This window comes from Diadema antillarum, unplaced genomic scaffold (assembly GCF_040938485.1).
Source record: "Diadema antillarum isolate AM-2024a unplaced genomic scaffold, OU_Dant_1.0 scf00000033, whole genome shotgun sequence".
In the NCBI taxonomy this organism is placed as follows: domain Eukaryota; kingdom Metazoa; phylum Echinodermata; class Echinoidea; order Diadematoida; family Diadematidae; genus Diadema; species Diadema antillarum.
In genome coordinates, this window is record NW_027270922.1 from 1,821,507 (window position 1) to 1,845,488 (window position 23,982).

The following is a 23,982-nucleotide window of genomic DNA, read 5'->3' on the forward strand; positions in this document are numbered from 1 at the left end:
CAGATTGATCCACTATGCCGCCATGCTTCCATGCGTATTATCAAGAGTTATTGGTTTGCTTTGTTTGTTTTAAAAGTGGATGATATCAAATGTAAACTTGTTTTAATCGCTAATTGCTGTAAGGTATATTAAGATTTGATTCTCAATACTGCTCGGGTCGCTTAGTTACGCTTAAGTTGTGATAAACTGCTATCAAAACTCGTTTATAGTCAACACCCCTGACCATCACTCGTCAAAGATACTCACTCCCTCAAGAAATACAGCAAACAATGACAATATCATGAAATGAGGTTGTCAATCATTATTCTAATTTTCTCCCCGTTTCTTTCATCATGTGTTCTTTGATTGACATCCAATTTGGATACTTATATCGAATTGACATGTTTTCATGATCTACCTGGAGTTACTCACGTTTCGGAAAGCGTTTATTATAATTGTAGGCGTGTTATCACAGACATTCATATACTGAGAGGGCTTACGTCGTTAATTATGGACTGTAGGTATGAACTGTATGATGACAACATGACAGACATGTTCTCTATGAATAAGTAAATAATAAGTAAATAAATAAATAAATAAATAAATATATATATATATATATATATATATATGTATATATATAAATACATATAAAATAGATTATATACATTATGTTATTAAGCATATTATACAATATCATATAATGTATGTATATATGCTGATATCTTATAGTTTGTTGCATATTAGTACAAGGCCAACAGTTTCATCATTCCAGCAGTTAACTAGTTGGTGGGAAAGAAACCTTGCGAAAAAGAAATCATAAATTAATTGTAAAAGATAATGACACAACAAGGAGATGTTTTTGGTTTTTTTAAGGGGTTTGTAATGTCTCTAACCCGTGGAACGAGTGATTCATATGATGAACATTTGCACACGTCCCTTGGATGCAATGAATAATGATGACAGAAGCTGATCTTTGGTTGTGTGTGGGGAGATGGGGGTGGGGTGGGGATGGGACGCAGACAGTCATGCGCGAGAAATGTAGGCAATATAAATTCGACCCAGGTTTCAAACGTAACATCAAATTGCCCCGTAAGGTTGAACCTTTGTGCATTACGTTGACTTCAAGGACTCTAGAACATTTTCATCCACCACCTTCCTCCTCCTTGCAGAAAATCTAAGCGCCAAAGGTTGGTATATTTTTCTTTTTAAACAGATTACTGATGTTTTCAAAGTAATCCCGATTTCTATCGTGACAAAATGATTATCCATGACTATACTGCAGGCAAGATTTACAAGGCGTTATTTTATCAAAATGAGATAGTTACCACATTTTTATGTATTCTGTATTTTTATTACATATGTAATATTTTCTCAAACTTGATGATTTTATGGTAATAAACGTTACTGCTTTCAAATTAGTATTTTTCTTCGAAACTATATGAGTGGCTTTATTAACATTCGTAATGTATTGGTTGGCGATGTAAAGGTACAACTGGGTCATGTTCTCAGAAATCTAGAGCCGAAAATACTAGTAAATGAGTGATTGTTCTATGGCAAATGGGGTAAGATCTCGAAAATAATAATGTCCAATTGAAAAAAAAAAGTTCGTGCCATCACAGCCCTGCAGCATAAGTCTCTCACTACATGGTATGAGTGTGTACATTAGTTGATGTCATGAATATAGAATTGAACAAGATAATGCAATGGCTAAGAGCAAATAGATTATCGCTTAATTTGCAGAAAACAAATGTGATGTTGTTTAGTAATACCCTTGATAAATTGCCACATGATATAATTTTTGAAAATGAAGTGATAAAACAGGTTTATTCTGTTAGATTTCTTGGTGTAACTGTAGACAGTAAGCTTTCTTGGAAACAGCATATAGATTGTATATGCCGCACTATTTCCAGTAACATAGGTGTAATTAATAAAATAAAGTTTTGTTTTTCTGTTAAAAAGTTGCTAATGTTATATTCAACGTTAATTTTACCATATTTAACGTATGGAATTATAGTATGGGGAAATACACATTCAACTTACTTGGATAAATTATTATTGTTACAAAAAAAAGCACTTCGAGTAATATGTAATACCTCCAAATATTCCCATACTGACGGATTATTTGTGGAGAATAAGGTTTTAAAAGTAAGGGATTTGTATTATTATTACCTTGGTCAATTTATGTACAGTTTGTATAATAAGTCACTTCCTTCAGTTTTTGAGAATATGTTTAATAAGAATAAAAATATTCATAAATACCCCACTCGTCAAACAGATGAATATCATTTGCCCCTTACCCGAACTCTATTTACAAAATCCACGTTTATCTACAGTGGCCCAAAATTTTGGAATTCCCTTGAGAAAAATATAAAAGATTCCATTAGTTTGAAATCATTCTCTAGTAATTTAAAGAAATATTTGATTAGCTCATATGTACCCCATGATTAGTTTGACTGTTTGGAATTGTTGTTCTTTTTCTTCACCCTGTATCGAGAATGTTGACCTGCCCTTCGCTCTCTCTACTCCCCCTCTCCCCCTCCCGCCCTCTCTTTCCCTACTCTCTTCTGTGTGTGCACAATGTATGTGGATGCATACATGTGTGTGTACGTGCGTGTGTGTGCGTATGTGTATGTGGGTACGTGTGTGTGCTTGTGTGTATGTGTATGTGTATGTGTGTGTGTATGTGTATGTGTATGTGTATGTCTATGTCTATGTCTATGTCTATGTGTATGTGTATACATGTGAAAGCGTATACACTGTACTTCATGTAACCATCCGATTTGATTGAATGAAAACTGTATACTTTAATGATTAGCTTGTACGGTACATGTATCGTTGTATTGTGTTATAAAGTCATATATAATTAATGTATTGTAGTAATGTAACGTAAGTGAGGGGACTGCAATCTACAAGTTCGCTTTTTAGCAGCCCCTCAATTTCCATTTCCATGAAGTTCTTTTAAGAACCAATATGTATTATTATGTTCCAATATATGTAATCATGTCAAAGTGTATTACCTGTGTTTGATTGGAAATGAAAATAAAAAAACATGCATGTGAACATGCATGTGTGAAATGAAATGAAATGAAATGTGATAGCTGGCTGCACGTAAAAGGCGAAAACTTCTTGCTAGAATGCTTGCACTGTCGCACGTCACCAGGCGTAGTAACTCTGCTATGTAATGTACAGCTGGAGTGGAGCTTCATGATTTTTGCTTCCCAGCGAAGTGAAGATAAAAATAGAAAGATGGTAGCATGATGACTATCACATTAATGTCATTATGCTAGGATCATCTTATCTATTATAGCAAATTAAAATGGTTATAGATTACAAATTCTTGTGTTGTGATTGAACTCGTGGGTATTCTTTGAAATTCCAACGAAGTTTATTCATTTATTTCCTTATCAAAACATAATATTTACAAAAATCAAAACACAATTGCCTTGGTACCATTTATACATTTTGAATGAAGAGGGTCGTAGAAAGCACACAAGAGGCTTGTTGGAAATGATGCCCCCGCAAACAAGTTTGCCTTTTTATTTTCAATTTATCACATTCAGCTCGATAATGCGTTTGAACTAAATACATACTATCAAATTAATCTATTGGCTATTTATTGCATTGATCTCAACTCGGCAAAAGGGGAGAATACTGTGAGTTAAATAGTACGGTTGGCTCACAGTTGGCTTCCGGAGGTACAAATCGTTGTTGTCCCTAAAAGTCATTTTATGGTACTTCTTTTCCTCCTTTAGACAAATTTCACTGGCAAACCTAGCGCACAATCCACGACGTACTGTTAGGATCAGCCACTGTGTGAATCTGCGCCGGCACTGGAACGTATGTCCACCAGAACTGCTGGCATGGGTTACAACGTATCAGAGACTGTACAGGTAGGATCGCTTGCGTACGATCTTGACGTGGCCAACTACGAGTATTATGACATCATAGCACCAAGCCCAAACCAGAACCCCATCGCATGGTCCTGGAATTCGATGGCCCTGTCATTGTTTGTGGTGTGCGAACTTATCATTTCTATCTTGGGAATCTTGGGCAATCTCCTGGTGGTCGTGGTCGTTTTTCAACGCCGATCTCGAGGCCGCTCAACTGACATCCTGGTCGGAAACTTGGCGATTGCCGACTTTCTGACGTGCGTATTCCTGCTGCCGTACCCGGAAATACGCACCGTTCCCGATTCGTGGCTGGGGTCGCTCTACTGTAGGTTCGTACGGGGGCACTATCTAATGTGGACATCAGTGACAGCATCGATATACAGTCTTCTTGCTGTCACTGTCGATCGCTATTTCGCCATGGTGTATCCGATTCATTTCAAGCGATACGTGACCAGACCACTCATCAACGTCGTCGTCGTATCTGTCTGGACGGTTTCGAGTATGCTTATGGTGCCAATGCTTGTCATTAACAAAATGAACATCGATGGGGTGTGTGTGTTTATTTTCCCGTCCACTACGTTTCAAGCTGCCTTTGGCGTCTACATTTTCGCCATCCGAATCGCAGCTCCAACAACCATTATGTTATTTACGCAGCTAGCCATCGTGAGAACGCTCCATCGCCAATCGTCCCGCTTTGAGAACACCACGGCGTCGTTCCACGACGTCGCGCGCACTCGCATCCTCAAGCTTACTTTCACCATCGTATTACTGTACATCGTCTGCTGGTCGCCAAACCAATTTGCGTTCCTCGCGTACAACCTTGGGCTCACACAGGCTTCCTACGCCTACAGTCCTCTCAGCCGCGTGTTTATCGTCATTGCCTTCTGCAACTCTTGCGTCAACCCCATCCTCTACACATTACGGCATCCCCAATTCCGGGATGCAGTCAGGGCGTACTTCAAGAGATCTACCGGCAGCCGTGCACCAATCTTTGCAGAACCTAGTCTGGCCAGCAAGCAAACGCCTAACAGAAAGAAATCATCGGCATAAAGGGTCTCAGGCCCATGGTCAGTGATGGCGGCTGGACCAAGGTATCTTGAAATGTTAGAATCTTAATGGTTAGTCCGACTGTCACTGCACACAATGGCACTACGTTCAGTGGTTCTGGTTATAGTGTGTACACTAACATAGCACTTAAAAATTATTTCTTCAAAGATTTTATCTTTCCACACGCTAATTCTGCTATCGAATATTCTACTTTCAGTCATCCTTCATAAAATATAAAGGAACTTTATTTCAGAAACGCTGGAATCTCAGTAAGCACATGTAATGCAGGACTGCGCTCAGTTGATGTAAGGTGAAAAGACATATTTGACTTATACTTCATATCTCACTTAAACATCTTCACTTGATACGTACGTATTGTGTACATAAATTTCATGTCCAAAAGAAGTTCTACTATACTTACGGTGGTAATAAATGATATTATGAATATATATATATATATATATATATATATATATATATATATATATAATGCATGGGAAAAGCTACTGTTCTGTGGTGAAAAAAAAATCATAGATGAAGCTGTAGGTATTGTAGACATAGTGATATTAAAGCAAATCATTTTTTAGACCATATCTACATGACAAAGAAAAAATACTCAACTTTCTTAATGTAAAGTTATTGCGCTTTAAGCCATGTACCAATGCATTTCTTCTCAACAGATCGAAACCATAAAATGTAGGAAAGTATTCCGTCTGACACCACTACCTGTACACTGAAGATGTTCATTCACTGAATCATCAATTTGTTTATGCAATATCAATGAATGTATTAAACTGTTAATCAAAATCGTCATTCGCTCATTGCACTGGTGCTAATTATACAATGTATTGTCACGCATGTAGTAGAGTAATGTGGTCTGGTCTTGAATCCATGTTTGTGTACACTCCTAATGTATCATTGCAAGATAATAATGAGTCATGATTGTTTCGGGTGTTAAGATAATGCTCCAAACTCAGGATGTTGTGGGATGTTTCGTGAGATACCAGCTTCTTTGGGGGTCATCCTACGAATTAGACATCCACGATCCACACGGCCCACTAGCAAGACATTGGTAAAAGGTCCACGAGTCTTGCCCTCACGAGTTATACAGAAACCAGCAAGACAACAAGGCCCATGATCTAAACACTAGGGCTTTATTTGCTAGCTCGAGGGCATATTTTAACATGTCGAGCTCGTGGGCCTATCACCTAGTGACTAGCTCGTGAGCTGTATGACTCGTGACTGCATGACTTGTTGGTTGTTTTACTCGTAGGCAGGTATAACTCGTGGACTGTTCAAGTTGTGGATGTCTAGTTCGTGACGTGCACCCACTTCTTGTCATTATTCTCTATTATGAACTCAGTAAAAAAAAAGATCCCTTCTTTCATGAGTACATTTAAAACAAATGTGACAACTGCACTTCTTTTTACATAATATACATATCAATTTATTCGTATTTACAAGGATCAAGTCGTGGAAAATAAGAGACACATTTACAAACGAGCTGCTACAGTGTTGCACTTTCCTAATGATTACGTGTTTATTCATTTATCTATTTCAACTATAGCAAGAAATCTTGTGCAAGTGCTAAATTTGCTTGATATATTGGGCATGTGTCATTGTGTGCTATCAACAATCTGGAATGTCAGGGATAAAAAAGACCCGAACGATACAAGGTTTTAGATATAATAGAATTTAAATTTCTTCAAATCAAACTGCTCCAGTATTATGTATTTCAATGGCTACTTCAATGTTATTAGAAGTGAGTGCGATAAGTCAAGTGGTGATCGTAGACTTTAAACGTTTATGCTGTAGCTAAGAAACAATGCAAAAATGCGCTGTAATACTACTCTTTATCCAGGGATATTGGCTACTATGATATTTATATGATTATTTTATCGATTTGTTATTTTGTTTGAAAAAAAAATCACCAGGTATTTCATTTGTCAGTTCATTATTATTTGTTTACTTCAGAGGTAAGTGTCATTTTCTTCGCGCTTTCTCTACATTGTCATCTCAGATTCATTCTGTCAGTTGTCTGTGGGAAATACATAATTTCATTTTACGTCCACGTGAAGGCTTTTTCAAAACAAACGGTCAAGTCAATCTGAAACCAATTTCCCCATGATAACACTGCATCTAAGTGCGTACCGCAGTTCGACTGCTGATCAATTGCAGCCATGCATAAACAAAGTGTTCATGAGATCTTGTAAGGAAGATTCAGAGGTAAATTTTTGTCAGCAACTAATCGCTGCAATGGCGATAGTTCAGTCCTATATTGATGAGTACTGTTGTAGGTATCCATACGTTAATCAAATTTTACCCGTTTGTTAATGAAGTAAGCCGGCATGGTCTCTTTTGAAACTTTTCGTGTGTATCATCCCGAAATCCGCCAAACGTGATTTCTGACAGGAGATCTGTTTCATTAGGCTTGAAAATACCTTGATTGATTTCATTTTCCTGTCATGCAAAATTCTTATCAATTAGGGATTAACTAAAATGGTCCCGGAATGCCCATCATACATAACATTGCTATTATTCCCTAAGTTTTCGTAGAGTTAATGCGTGAATCACATCCAGTTCTGTTCTCCCGCCCGGCTTTAATAAAGTAGTCAGAGATTGCGTGCTGACGTCATTGGTCACGTGATCCTTACGACGTCACAAGGCTGGATTGACCGGTCCATCACGTCCTCGGGGGCTAAAATCGTCTCAGAGCTTGGTCTTCTCTTCGGCCGTAAGGGCCTTGATCTTGTCGTTGTAGTGCTTTGACATGAGTACCATCGTGATGATGAGAAGGGCACCGAGCGCGCAGCTGACGGCGATCAGGGCGATCTTGAACGTTTCCGCCTCTTCCTGAGCAGCGTCGATGCGCTCCAGCACCTCGGTGTCGAGACGGTCATCCCCGCCGTCGGGTCCCTCCGTCGGTTCGGGCTCCTCCGGCATCATCATCATGTCTTCCGTCATCGTCGACGCGTACGCTGGGAGGAAAAAAAAACCGCATAAAAAGTAAATAACTAAAATTAAGATAATCTTGGAAAAGGGTATTTTAAACAGCTTGTAGCTATAACAGCTAGGTTTACTATCAGCATTATTCATTCTTTTTATGTATTCCTTGGTAACAAACCAGGGTCCTTCCCGCTAACTAGGAACCTTACCCGGGGCGTACCCAGCATACCAACAACTGATACTGCAGCTGGATTCGGAGAATGGAAATTTACTGATTATTCATATCCATAAATTTGGAAATACAAATCATAGTTATGATGATGATCATATTGATTTGACTTGACTTTACTAGAAATCATGAAAGAAAATCTAAACATCATCCTGCCTTGATACATGGTATTAAAAAAAAAACGATGCAGAGAATGAATGATGTGAGAGGGGTAATGATGATAATTGTATTTCAAGTTGTAAAAAGCGTTGGAGACCATCACTTGGAGCTGTTACCTGGTAGTGATAGTGACCTCTGCAAACAAATGATGATGATAAAAATAACTTTACTTGTTACCATTGATAATCATTTTCGTTTGCTGCGTTATCATTTTCATCATTCTTACTAAGACTGTTACTATCACTGTATTGTTTTATTGTCCCATTATTATCCCTCTTCTCCATCTCTTCTTCCTCCTTCTCATCATCATCATCACCATCATCTCCTTCGTCATCACTGAGAGCCTTACCTGGTATGAAAGTGTAGAAGGCCTTGAAACCGAGATCCTCAGTGGCATAATCCGACTCGAACTTGAGGTGCAGATGCTGCCCGCTGGACCGGAAGACGTGAGGGATCATGGTCCCACAGAACGACTTGTCCCCGAGCTTTTCCCACCCGTTCTCAGTCTTGTCATAAATCTACGGATAGACGGAGGGAGATGGGGATATAGCCACAAACTGTGTACTAGCGAGAGTGTAACGTTACGTAACGATTAGCGGGTAATATATAGAAGTGTTGCCTTTTGTAACAGCACAATTATCAACACCTTCTCCGCGGCACATGGACCATGGGCACAGTGGAGAAATTCATGTTTCGTTCTCCTTCTCTAACTCCTCCGAGTCCCTGATTAACATACAGAAAGTAGAAACAAGCGAGTCGCATATTGAATGGCCACAGTCATTCATGATGTGGTTTCTTTTTTTTCTTTTTTTTTTTTGCCATTCATCACGCTTGTACATTTACTGGAGACTTACCGTGAGGCTGTCGTGCATACACTGCGATTGCCACTGAGTGCGGAAGCGCAGCATGTAGACCGCCACATTGTGTCCAGGGGGCGCCACGAGGTAGTGGTTGCACGCCACGTTGCTCGGGTAGTTCATCGGGAACATTGGGGAAGAGATGTGTCCGGGTCCACTAGTTATCGTCTCGTCACATGAATAGCCTGCAGAAAAAAGAATGGTTCGAAAAAGAAATCCCTTAGGTACACTTCACTATAATTATGACTAGAATTAATCATAATCAACATACACATTTACATATTACACTTCATGTTCATCTTGAACACCAACTGCAGAGGAGAACATTTCTATAGACAGCTGTTTTCGGCCTACATTAGTAATTTAGGATTTCATATTTCTGCTTGGATGCCTTAGTAGGGTAAGATTTCCGTAATAATGTATCACCTATCAAAAAGAATAGTTTGCAAGTTATATATTTCTCAACCAAAAATCACGCACTGGTAACACTATGAACTCTAATTCACACTCATAAAGTAATGATTTCATATCATTTTATTATCAGCACATAATATTTTCATGGTTTAATGGAGAGAGGAATTATTGAATAAAGTACACGATGCAGGAACTGGGCCCTTGTTGAAATGAAATAAACATGTCATTAGCAGGTTTGCCTAGGTCGTCAAGACAAGTGGAGTCCCTCAAGTATATCACAGAACATAACGTGCGTTGGGGGCTCTAAATATGGTATGCTAGAATACGAATCCCTTTCAGGACAGTGATTACGTGTTACGTTAGAAACACTAGCAAACACAATGAGGTCTTTGCACTGAGGACTGCTAAGAGCATATTTACGTACGCTTTGTTGCGCCGTGGTATATTGCGATATAAAAGAAGCATTCAAAATAATGGGAAAATGTTGCGTTAGGAAGATCTTTCATGCGAAAAAATGTCGATGGTGCTTGTACTATGAATACGTGATCGTTTAATGAGTGTATTACCTGATCCATACTCCATGACGACACCAAGGTATTGTGCCTTGGTGGAGTACTGGTCGATGAGGGCGTGCGAGCCTTCCACAGCCACTACTGATTCCTTGTGAAGCTCACTGAGACAGTGCGCTACTCCCCGTCCTTCTTTCGACTTCAGCTTCATGACAACCTTCTTCAGTTTGGCCATCAGGTATGCCTTCATCTCCATGGTAATCTCCTCACCCATGCCCTGGTCGTCCTCCATCTCGTCATCACCTTCCATCATCCCTCCTTCTTCCATCATAGCTTCCATCATCATTCCCATTTCTCCGCCCATCATCCTTTCCATCATCTCACCCATCATCTCGCCCATCATTCCTTCGCCCATCATCATCTCGGACATCATCATCATCTCATTATCCGTTTCCATGTAGCTTTCCTCCATTTCTTCGTCACCGGCCATCCCGCCAGTCATACCTTCGCCCATCATCCCTGGCTCTGACTCCTCCATGCCCTTCATGCTCTTCAACTTGTGCAAAATGTCCAGAATAGCCGGAGGCAACATTGACAAGATATATTCCTCAAGCTTTTCTCCCATTTCCTCTTTATCCATCTCGCCTTGGTAATCCTTCATCATCTTCATCTTTTTCATGATTTTACCCAACAGCATCTCCAAAGGAGGAAGGTATCCTCCGCGAGCGACCATTAGCCCAAATTTTGAGTGGATGTTGTTGCAACTGAAAGGTCCTCGTGAATCCAGAACGCGGAAGTGGAGCTTGTTGGTGGTGAGCGGAGACTGCATAATTGTCCACTTGTGATGACCATTGGACAATTTCTTTAGCATCATCAGAGCAAACAGCATCATGTGTTGCTTCTTGGTCATATTCTTCTTCATCATGGCCATCATCATGTCTTCACTCATCATGTCTCCGCCCATCATATCCCCGCCCATCATAACTCCGCCCATCATGTCTCCGCCCATCATGTCCCCGCCCATCGTCATATTCCAGCCCATTGTCATGTTCCCGCCCATCATCATCATCATCATCTTCTCAAAGTATTCCGACATGTTGCATTTTCCCATCATGAGTATGGCGCCGATCATCTTGATTTTAAGAAGGACCTTGTGCTTCTTTTCCGTCAAGTTCTTCATCATGCCCTCCTCTCCCATCATCTCATCGTCCATGTCCATTCCAACCATGTTGGTCATCATCATCGATATTGGGTCATCGTTACCCATCATGCCCCACACGTCTCCCATCATACTTCCTGCACCCATCATGACTCCTCCCATACCCATATCCATATCCATTCCCATACTCATACCCATGTCCATTCCTCCGTCCATGTCTTCGCCCATATCCCCTTCATAATCCATGTAGTCAACCATGTACATGTTTGCCAAACTCAACTCCTTCACCAGTTCCTCGAAGGCGTTCGACATGTCATCGTCGTCCATCATGTCCTCCATGCCCGGCATGGGCGTGGCCTCCATGTCGTCATCTCCCATATCTGCTTTGCAGCTGAAGTTGGACAGGACTTCTTTAACCTCATGGAGCACCCCTTTGGCGATTTCACTATGGTTACAACTCATCATGATGCCATAGAGGACCTTGGAGTGATTCATCTTCAGCTCGTACAAGTGCTCCTTGACCCAAGTGATGTTCGCTTTGAGCGCCATCTTCTTCTCCATCAACATGGCCTCATCCATCATATCTTCCATCTCCATGTCGTCACCTTCACCCATCATGTCTTCCATAGCACCCATCATCATCTTCTTCACCATCTGGAGGTGTTCCGCTTTTTCTCCGAGCTTCTCGAACGCCATCTTGTAGTGTTCGATCATGTCCCAGTCTGCGTGCGACACGAGGCACTTCTTGTAGGCGAGTTCGACCAACTGCTCGACCAGGGCAACCTTCAAAAACATCAATTGCAGTTTGTGATCGTCGATGTGCTGACCGATCCTGTGGCCGAGAACGTAGGAGGGAGACACGACGAGGCCCTTGGGTAGGTGCAAGTTGTACTTCGGAGAAAGGAGAGCTGTTGGGATACAAAATACGACGACCTAGTATGAAACAGTGAGCCCATTATACTTCTGTACCCGTTACGAAGTAAACTTAATTTCTCTCATTGATATACACATTATTTTGTTGTAGCTAGTCACGTTGGTTAAGTTCATTGACCAGTTTAAGTTTAAGTTCAAGTTGTTGTTTTTTCACCATCTTCATGTTGCATGGTCCTGACATGACGCTGTCCACCAATTTGTTATCTAAAATCTAATAACTATAGATTCCTATGAGCATTACGCTAGAATTATGTTTACAAACACTTAATTATCGTGATCATTGTGGCGGTGATATGCGGACAATTTGCGTACAGATGTATATAACGTAACCACTTACTGCAAAGAGTACCCGGCCCTTAAAGTGATTGTAAAATGAACAGTCACAGTTGATTGCACAGAAACAAAATATTTGTTACATCTTTAGTAATTGTTGAATTTTCTCACATCATAGTCGCAATGATTACCAGAGACTAAGCAAGACAAAAATGTACTGTTGTGTATAGCGTCTATTGTTTTGCTTTGACGTCTTTATTCAAATTAATGGTTCTTTTTTCTTTCATTGCAACTGATTGACAATTGATTGCTTGATATTTCCGAGGATTAAGGGCAATTTGTTAATCTGTAGCGATTATGTCTGTACGTTTCGAACTATGCATTTTTTTTTCTCAATGTGAAAATTTAAGAAAATTAATTGGTCCTGTAAGTCAGCTTTTTTCATGACTGAGACGGCTGGGCAAGGAGAGTTTTTTTTTTTGTCTCTTGATGTGCATACCTGTAATCGGGGCGTGTTGTGGGAGCTTAAAGTGGAAGTGAATCCGTGGCATCTCTCCATCTTCGCTCTTCCCCTTCACCAGAGCCTTTGCGACGTCACTCAGCGACACGTCCACGTGATGGACTTCTACTCCCTTATCGGCGAGAACACAGAGCATCTTCGTCTTCTTCATGCCGTGGTCGTTGTCGTTGTCGCCCTCCTCCTCCTCCATCATCATCCCTTCGGCTTCCATCATTGAGTCCATCATTGAATTATTCATGAGGAAGGATGGATACGGGATGTAGACGTCGAAGCCAGAGCAGAGAAAAGGTGCCTTGAGACAACTGAGGGCGCACTCTTGAGGGGAGTAGACGCTATGATTGTGATACCATGTCTCGTTTTTGATCGCTTGGTCGAAGTAGACGTTGAAGCCTTTTAGCGATCCGTCTGGAAATAACAGAAAGTAGAAGGCAGTTTCATTTAAATGTTATGCATGTTCTAATCATCCTATCATGTCTTGCCAATTGCTGATTGAAGTTAATCATATCGATTATTGGGAGTAATGGCAAAGAGTTATCAAAATGTTGCGAATGCTGGAATGACATGAATAAGACGTGAGTCTTCTTTTTTCGGTTGATCTGCTGATGGAAGAAAGTCTGATAGTACGATTAATCGATTAAAGAATGAGGGGGAGGGAGGGATGAAGAATGATGCTACTTACCACAGAAATGTTCGTCAGTTCCCAAGGTGCAATCCTTTTTCCCATCACACCGCTGGTCCTCCGGTACGCACCATCCATCTCCACACGAGAATTCTCCCATCTGACACTGCTTACTCACTGCAAAGAATTAGTCGTATGATGAACTCAATATTACCTTCTGTTATATTCATTACTTTGTTTATATAAGTTATAGTCATTCCGGATGTTTAAATGCCTTAACGTGCGCGTTGACAACTCATCATATTTTTTGTGTGCATGTATGTGTAGCTTACTAGCTTCGTTTAGTTGATCACGTTCCATTCTGACTCCGGTTTTGCCTGTATTACGCAAAATGGACGTCTTCGTTGGACCTTTAGTGCGACGTATTAGATTACTATCGAGGGAGACTGATAATATACTGATAAATTATTAAACAGTACAAACAGCAACAAATGTTTCGTTGCGCTCAGAAAATGAAAAATGTAAACACACGCTAGCGATAACAAGTAAAACACAGAAACGGCAACAATAAAAACGCGACAACAGCAGCAACAACAATAACAATGACAACACCCAGAGGCTGGAAATTAATAGGCTTACCACTCTTTGGTTTATAGTTGTTGTAGATGGGCTTGATCCAGTCCCCAAGTCCAAAGACATGTGAGTAGAGACCAGGAGACCCCTTGTAGAGGCATCCATAGGGGAGGCTGGTTACCCCTAGGACATACCACTGACCGTTCACGGATGCAACCAGGGGGCCTCCTTTGTCCCCCTAAAGGAAGACAAACCCCACGACAGGGGAAGAAAACAATTAAGTTACCATGGTGACTAAACATGCATAGAAATGCGACGGTTTCTTCAATCTCTGTCTAAATGATTGTGCTCAAGTAGGCAATTAGCAATGTAAATAATGTTTAGTGAAATTTGCCAAACAGAAAAACGTGTTCTGTCGTACAGTATTAATCGTCACTTATGCTGTCATGTCGGTCTTAACTTCTATTCTCTTCCTCATCCTTTTTTTCTTCTTCTTCTTCCTTTTTCATCTTATACTTATTATCATTGTTATTGATATCAATATATATTAATATTAATTATTATCATTGTTACTATTATTACTATTATCAATACTATTATCACCATCATCAACATCATCATTATCATCACCATCATCATTGCTATCAACATCATCGTCATCATTGATTTTGTTACTGCTGACAGAATTTAGCCCTGATGATGTCAATCGGATTCGACGAACACATTTCGAGAAATACATTGGATGATGTTGTACGAAGTTTGTGCATCGTAACGTGCTTCTTATGATATCATTAAAGTTAGTACAAATACTTGCATTTGAAATTGAGACAAATCAAAACGTTAGTAGATGATGTGCTACACATTGAATTAGAAAAACAAAACAAACAAACGAAAGTTTACCATGCATTGTCCCTGCATCATGGTCTCCATAATCTCTTCCTTGTCCATACCTTCCTCCATCATCATCCGTACCATTTCTCCCATGGCCTCATTCTCCATCATCATGTCATCCTGATTTTCCTCATCTCCTGTCTCCTCCTGTTCTCCACCCATCATGTCTCCCATTCCCATTTCCTCCATCATGTCTCCCATCCCCATTTCCTGCATCATTTCTCCCAGTCTGTCCATGCCTTCCATGTCTTCCATGCCTCCCATTTCTTCCATGCCCTCCCTCATCATCTTGTAGAGCGACCACGCCCCTCCGCGGCGCTTTCCGTGACGCTCCTCCACGCCGTCCTTCTTATCGACGACCTTCTGGAGATGCGACAGGAGCTCCTGGAGATTCAGGGATGTCATCTTCTCCATCACCTCCTCCTTGATTTCTTCAAGGTCGTCCTCTCCCGGACGCTCTCCTCGCTTCATCATCTCTATCACCTTCATCATCATCATCTTCTTTTTCAGGAACGACAGAAGCCCTCCCTCCTTCATGAAGTCGCCCATCTTCTTTTCCATACCTCCAGCGCAGATGAGGCTGTCGGGCAGATCTCCGTTGAACGACATCTTGCAGGAGTCAGCGTCCCGGAGAGGGATTTTGTACTTGTGGAGGACTCCCGGTTTGATGGCGCCCTCCATTTCCTCTGGTTCTGTATTGTTTGAATCAGATTTGTTTAGGAAGAAGAAATTGCACAATTGTGTCAATCTGACCACCAAACTAATTTTGACGTGGACTTTGACATTATTCTACGTGTGGACATATCACTAATGAATATCTCAATCTGTGATTTTTTTTTGTTACTACGATTGATAATTTTTCAGTAGTACTGTGAATACTTCGTACCATAAATGGAGAACGATTTTATTGCTAAAAGTTTCCTACGCAAAGACATTACAAATATAGGGTTGTATGGTTAGAAAGTTAATTAATTATCTGTTTCATATGACAGATATGAACATCTTTACCTTTGTATGAATACATTACATTGCATATGAACATATGAATGTATTTATTATGCCTATGTAAATAGATAGATAGATAGATAGATAGATAGATAGATAGGTAGGTAGGTAGAGAGATAGACAGACAAACAGAAGGGGAAAAGAGGATGGTTCAATTTTTCCACAATGTTCATGGTACAAGAGTACATTGGTACACTGTACTCAGATTTCAAATTGGCAGTTGCTGCATCAATATGTTTGAATATCATAAAGTTATATATCACATTACAGCTCCTTATGTAACACCAGCTAACCTGAAGGTGCCATGCAGGCCATGCCGCATCCGTTGCTGCAACACATCTTCTCTCCCATACAGTCGTCGTCCTCCTCGCACTCGCGATCGCATTCATCGAGGATACTGCCCTCTACGGCTGGGCAGCTCGGTTCTGTTTCCGATGGGGAAAAGAAAGAAAGAATGAATGAAGAAAGTGTTCGTCTCTGAGGAGTAAAAAGAGTGCACGTTATTACCCCCTCTCTCTGTTCCTCTCCTTGTAAAGGTCTCAAGTTACTTCGATGAGCAATTTTGACGCAGAATGTTTGTTTTACAATACCCTATCTGTATTCTATCCACTGTCAATATTGCGTTTATACTGCTATTATGTCGAGATTAAGATATAAGATTTTATTGCTCCACATCACAGCGTGTATATCGAAAGCACCAAGTTCTTGCAAATTGAATCTGTGTATGATATACTACGGGTTTGGAACAGTCGATAATGATCTTCTTCGGAATTTATAATCCGACCGAGAGAGATCACTACAGCCGTCTCACCTTTCATCGCCATCATCGGGTCGCCAAACGATGCGACCACGGCCTTCATGCCGGGCTCAAAGTGCGAATGCATCGACGACATGGGAAGACAGGCCACATTGACGTAGTCGGTGAGCTCGAATGCACCGTCCACGCGGACCAGTGCGACGTCGTACTTCCACTTCCTGGCGTCGAAGTACGGGTGTACGTGGATGCTGGATACGTTTCGGTACTGTTTATTCGGACTGGGCGTGGCCATGTCTTCTCCGAAGAGTAACGACGTCGTGCCGACGACCACCTTGTACTTTTCGACTTCCTTTAGAAAGGGGCTGCCAGGGAAAACAAGATTGAGGAATGATGGGAAAAAGGCAAAAGGTGTTTATCAGTGATTTGATATAATTCGGTTGTCAGGAGCTTGGTATAGAATATGCAATTGAAATACTTTCTTTTTATTTCTATTCATTTCCACATTCAGAAATGTAACTTACTGCTTAGACACAGATCTCCAAGTGTTCAACTAATAGGTAGCAGACTCATGACTAAACAGAGCAGTCATACCAGAATTAGTCTTTATTGGAGTTTAAGGCCTATAAGTGATTAATTCTGGGAGGTGCGAAATGACTAGTAAAAATAAGTCATCTAGAAGTAAAAAAGATAATGACATTGCACTGGTTTTCCTTGTATAAATCTTGATATCAAAGCATGTAAGCTGAAAGAATGAAATTCACACACGATTCTCATTTACCTAAATGGTTTCGGATTTGATTAAAGTCAGTTCAGTTAGGTTCCATTTCTGTTACTACGCTCGTGCAACAGAATGTTAATTGCTACTTAAAGCGACTTGTGGAAAGTCTTCTTGGCGATTTGCTTCGTAAAATAAGACGGCCAAAATGTGTTGTATTAGACTCGCCAAGGCACATTTGGTTCGATAAGGAAGTCTAGTAGGCAACCTGTTAACTCGACAAGGTACCTTGAGTAGGACAAGAAGGAAAGCGAGGAAGCCACTTGTCGGGGCGATCTGTAGTCAACAATTTGGCGTAGAAAGTATATGCTTTAACCTTAAACAGGTCAGTTTCAGACGAACAAGAGTAATGTGATTTTAATCAACATCGGATATTAGAGAGGAGAGTAAGGAACATTTAACCTATTGGAAGAAAAAACACTTAAAAGATATATTAGTTACGATCACCATGTGCCGTTCCCCCTCATAAGATTATTTCGTAAAAGCATGTACGATGTAAGACTTTAAAATCCCATAAATTTTTTGACCCGATTTTTGATCCAATTTTGATGAAATCTTCACATTTGTATTTGTTTACAATCTGATTTTAATCTGTTCATTTGCGTCAACATGAACACGGGATGTGGAATATCGTGTAGGCCCATATCTTTTGTTCGTTTCTGACTTGGCAGGTATTATAATACTATTTACCAACGTGGCGACTTACATGCAGCTTGCGGCGGTCAGTACCCATTCCTCGTGGATTAGGACACCGCTGCACACTTTGTACATGCCGTGGAAGATGGCGGCCTGCCACGGAAACTCGCCTTCTGCTGCGCCGTAGTCCATATCGGCCATCATCCCATCCATGCCGCCCTCTCGCTCCATTCCTTCCCCGTCACCCTCCATCATAGCGCCCATCGTTGGCTCCGTGTAGGCCGGCCGATGCCCACAGGTGGAGTGATCTGAGCAAGATGTGAAGACAGAGCCAAATTTCATCAAACAAATAGCGCACATTACAGAGGGCGATAATAAGAATTATCCCAATCCGATAGTGACTTTTGAATGGTGGTCAGCACACAGGGGAAGGCGAGTGTGTTGTGAACTGTTCAAAAGTTACAGAGAGTTTGAAATTCTATAAACGCCTGACCAATAATGTGCGTTATTTGTTTTATAAGATGATGACATGATTACTTGTAAACATATTCATGATTACTTGTAAACATATTTGTGATACACTTGCAATACAGCTGAGCGTAGACTAGAGGCTGGTAGAATTGGTCTTTAGAATAGAGTAATGACTGGTGGAAAATGATAACTGATTCTGTAGGCAAAATAAAACACTGTTTCCTGATAGCTCTCAACCAGTCTGTTGATTAAAGGATACACTTTACCATGTTATAGAATAATCTAATTGTAGACACACAATATTTTCCATCACGACCATCACGCGTTTTTGATGCTTTGCTATATTTCGCAGTTGACTAAGAGCAATGATCTGCCTAAAATAAACTGATAAGTCAAATGTCTATTGCTCTAGTTTCTCATCAAGCGACAGTCATATTCCTACCCGGTTCGCTCAAATCAAATATCTACATCTGTGTTTACATGTCAGTTTTAATGTCATTTCATTAATTACTGTGTCACCGCTAATAATACCTTGATTCGAGGCTGGAGGTTTCCCTACCGGCAAATAAAAAGGTTCACCGTTATCGTTTAACATTAACTGTTTGTGTTAATTGTCCTTTTTATGACCTGTCATGTGATTTAAGACTGTGAAAAATACTGCATACAAAAAAAAAACAGATTATCGTTAAACATGCAAGAAATGCAAAAATTACTTTGAATGATCATACGAAATACGTCTAAATGATTTACAGTTCTATTCACCTACATGTGTCATACCAGCAAGGTGGTCACTCCCATTTCATATTGTAATAGCACCCACTAATCTTACAACAAAGAATATCACATTGTGATAGAAAATGATATTGCTCTTCAGATGAACATGCGCACACACACACGCACACACACACACGCACACATGCACTACACATATATGCACGTCTGTGACAAGATACACTCATGCCACGCACGCATCGATATAGATGATTTTACATCAATATTCTTTCCATCAATATTGACTAACATGGTTAGATCTTTCTTTGTTTTCACATGAGGGTCAAAGTTCACCGTGAGTTAATTTTCCCTATTTGCCAAAACTTGAGTGAGAGCAGAAATTTTCCATGCTAACTGTCTCGGTTGTGTTAGCATAAGAGAGGCGTGAACTTGTTGACTTTACGTAGTTTCCTTTCACGCTTCATTTGCAGTGGCTAAGTGGGAAAAAAAGGGATCGCAATGTGCTTTGTTTGCCCATTTTTCCCAATGTCGGGGAAAAAGAAGGCAAGGTTCAAATCGTGCCTTTCGTTTCCATTGAATTTCTTTTAGAACTTCTCCTCATTTTTGTTCTCTCTTATTTGTGCTCTGTTTGTTTTTCGGGGGGTGGCCGAAGATTGGCCGTATTTGATACAGCACAAATGAATTGAATATATGATCTAAAAGTGATTATTATCTAGGTAGAATGTAATATGATTATGTAACGCTGAAATGCAGAAATCAACTGAGAACAAAATTGCGTGTGAGTGCAGTTGTACTTACATTTTTTTCCCGCGCCAATTTCATGCATTTCTCAAAGTTGTGTTAGAAGGAGATGTTAAGAGTCACGTGACTAACTTACTCTGATACATAAACATGAATTTGCTCAAGAAGCCGTCATCCAGCGCTGAGCTTGCTCTGGCCAATGAGAGAAAGGCTACCATGACTGTGAACATGGCCACGTGCCTCCAAGAAAGACCCGACATGATTGGTCAACGAGCAGTCCACCTCCCGCCTGTATGAAAAAACAACAACAAAAAACGAAATGCTCATTACCATTTTACATCCTGAGTAACGACAATATTAATATTGGAAAAAGGTTAGGATATGCCTTTCCATTATTTCCGTTTCGCTGTTTGCAAGTCCTAACTGAATTCTGCGTTTCATTCAGTTGATTACATAAATTAGCCTATTTCACGAAAAAGATACATTCTCTTCCATGTGACGGTCCCTCTACAATGGAAATGATAATTCTCCGCCAACTCTTTGCAAAGATCCTTAGATTTCCTCGTGCTTTTTGGACAGCTATTACCGGTAGGAATGCCATTGAACTAAAGAATGCTTGCACCTTGATATGAAAGAATCGCTATCACAGTGGTTACGTTTGTTTATCAGAGTAGAACTCAGTTCTGCACCAGTCTCAGAAAGCTTACCGCCTTCAAGGCATAGCTCTTGAATTTTCTCATCAATGGATTCATTTATCTTTAGCTCAGTTCCATTCATTTTCATATATCAATATTTCTCAAAGAAGTGTTTGACGTTAGTAAAAGAAATAGAGATACAAAATGAATACAACAATGTCTTTGACTTGCACATTACAAAATAAAGGACATACTGAACACAAATGTTAATGGTCATTTTTGTGGTGTAAAAGTCTCTCAAAGAAGTAACAGAATTAAAAAAGCTAGCTTGTAGAACTGTAGGTCCTAAAATTCATGGGTGTGAAAATTACGGAGAGTGGATATGAATGTCAAATTCACTCAAATTATTCCAAACTAGAATAAAATCGTGCCAAAAATTAATTCATAAATAAAATATCTCTTAATATTCTCCTTCAATTTGCTTCAACTTGTTTGTTGCTTTAGCAATCTATCGTTTTTTGTTATCAATTATTACTTGAGGTATTGTCTTTAGTTTTGATTTAAAGGATTTAAAGGAAAACACTAACACAAACTCTACCCTCATTAACCCGGGATCTGCTTTCAACAGCACGTGAGCCGTGGTACACAGAACTGACCCGACAGAATAAAAAACTTCATCACCATCACTCATATACTGTTAAACGAGTATTTTACAAAAGAAAATTGAATAAATGTAAAAAATGGGTGACCTCTATCCGAAGTTTATCGATAAAACGTGCTCATCCATTTTGCTGTTGCACCTAATCGGAATGAATGAATAAAATAACACACTCAAAAAAGGACGTGTCGTCTGTAAAGTTAAAATACGTATAAGATCAATTCTTCATTCTTTGTTCATGTCAATATATCAACTAACAACAGACTTAATTTTTGATTATGATTATAATAATAATTAAGAGAATTTCATCGTCTATGTACTAGATTTCTAAAGATAATGTGATACATAACTAACTACAACTGCGTAATTTACATTACACTAAATACTAAACATGAATGTAGTCAGGTTTGTTGTTTTACGATTTTTTATTATGTGAGTTTAAGGTCAAATTAAATATTTTCCTATATTCTTTGATTTGATTTGATTTCATTAATTTCTGCTTAATTCCATTACATCAGATATGATTGTCTACAAGTCATTTATGACAAACAGTATATCGACACATAGTTTTTGTACAAAACAAAACAAGTACAGACAGCATAGGGAACTTAAACAGCCGAGGCTTATTCTATTCAGATTAAAAAAAAAAAGACCTTGAATTTGAATCTGAATTTTTAATGCTCATAGAACATCAAGCTCTTGTAGGGAAATGAATCTATGCTTTTTAAGAAGTTCTATCCTCTCTCCAAAGGAGCCTTCCACAACAGTTTTCTTGATTACACGTCAATGATCAGGTATATTTTGATTTAGGGCCTACATGCTATCGACAAGTTGAGGAGCACGAAAAAAAAAATCCGTTTATGGTGAAGATGAGATTGGAAGTGCAAAAGCAGGTACATTTATTTTATTCTTTTATCGCTTTACTTTGATTTATATCGAAACGTAAAGAACAAAATGGATTTAATAGCATAGTTCAGTTTGTTGTTATGTGGAAAGTTCGGTATCATTTTTCTTGACTTGACAAAAAAATCAAAAGAAAAGTTTACAAACATCTCCTGTATGAGAATCAATTTTCACTAACCTGGTGCTTTTCAGTTTCTTTAGGTTTCGGATCCATCGTTGAAAAGGTTAAAAATAAGAAGAATGTCGTCACAGTTTGATTTTAATTACTGGCACTTAAGAACAACTTAAAAGCATGATAGCCTGTTAGCCAATCAAAAACAGAAAAAAGGGTAATGGAGACAACAACTTGGATATTGCTTGACTATAAAGCAGTTACCACAACTTACAGAATATTGAGGCACAGCAAAAGATTTTAAGAAAATCAATAACTGATCCCTCCAACACATGACGTTCAGTATCTCACTCTGAGAAATTCAAATGGAAAAAATAACAGAATTTTTAACATTGGACCAAGACGAGATATAGATATGTGCTTCATTGCATTTACCTGCTGAAACCGAATATGATTCCGCCAAGGAGCAGCAAATAGTCCGACGTTATCACACTGATTTTTTTCTTTCCCGAACTAATTGGAAGCCCCTCTGACGTTCTTCCTGGCGTGCCAACGACATCAAAAGAAATGACAGAATCCTGACACAATTCTTCCAATTATCTGAGAGTCCAATTGTGCACGGTTTAATGAGACATGTCAGACGAACAGACGGATGGTTCCAATTGGTCAATCACGTCATCATTGTATTCTTATGCAAATACGCTTTCGGTCTGTCCACACCACCGTACCTCCCTTTTTACTGTCTCCTCTTTGATATTCTCACGCTGCGCATTCTACAGAGTAAATACGGGAGGACAAAAACCATCTTGCAGAAAGAAAATGAATAAGAAAAGAGAAAAAAGTAAGAAAGAAAAAACATCCCGCGACGGAACGGCCAGGCACTCTAAATAATAAAGGACTTGTATTTGTACATGGAGATATGATTTTTTGGGCGATGTCCCATTGTTGTTTGCGTAGTAAGCACAGGTACCTCGTTCGGTCCTTGATCTACTTTCGTTGACCTCAGCCAATAGAACGAGAAACACGTATTTCCAGGTAGAATTTATAGAGCATAGCACCCATTTTGGTAGGACCCGCATGACATTATGTAAGTGCTGGTAAAATAAGTGTTCCCTATTTCCCATACCACACGGATATGTCGAACAGATATTGAACATTTTTGTATGAAAGAAAAATAATATATTCTTCTCACAAACTTTTAAATTGTATTAAAGCACTGGTTGATAGTGTGGCTTTTTTATGAAGAAAACACTGAGTTGCGTGGTTCTACATGCTGCCAGTCTCCCGTTATGAGAGAATACTACGAAGATATGAAAAAATGATGAGGAAAACATACATTTTAACGCTTCAAATAGTGAAAAACCTGTGAGTTACAGATTTTCTGTATTCAGTTTCCCCTACACAATTGCCATATAGCTAGGCGTGTTATATTACGAAACATTTCTTATTACATCAGAAGGCAAAATTCGACAAAATCTAAATTTGCGGCACCACAACTTCTGAATTGTGAACCTTTAGCTTGAGATATGAATCTCATGTCTTGACAGCTATAACGC

At 39.6% G+C, this 23,982-nt stretch overlaps 2 protein-coding genes across 2 annotated transcripts; one reads left to right on the plus strand and one right to left on the minus strand.

Annotated features, from left to right (window-relative positions):
* Window positions 1–3,821: 3,821 nt before the first annotated feature.
* LOC139743122 (neuropeptide Y receptor type 6-like) lies at window positions 3,822–4,922 on the plus strand. The gene has a single exon (XM_071653634.1). The coding sequence runs from the start codon at window positions 3,822–3,824 to the stop codon at window positions 4,920–4,922; it is 1,101 nt and encodes a 366-aa protein (XP_071509735.1).
* Window positions 4,923–7,628: 2,706 nt separating this feature from the next.
* Window positions 7,629–23,020, minus strand: LOC139743133 (uncharacterized). The gene is made up of 13 exons (XM_071653646.1): window positions 22,862–23,020; window positions 20,255–20,407; window positions 18,245–18,482; window positions 16,818–17,125; window positions 16,300–16,431; window positions 15,011–15,693; window positions 14,177–14,348; window positions 13,598–13,714; window positions 12,898–13,323; window positions 10,091–12,100; window positions 9,108–9,295; window positions 8,480–8,771; window positions 7,629–7,897 (listed from the first exon to the last, which is right to left on the minus strand). The coding sequence occupies exons 2-13, from the start codon at window positions 20,376–20,378 to the stop codon at window positions 7,629–7,631; spliced, it is 4,959 nt and encodes a 1,652-aa protein (XP_071509747.1). The 5' UTR covers window positions 20,379–20,407; window positions 22,862–23,020.
* Between the last annotated feature and the right edge of the window lie 962 nt (window positions 23,021–23,982).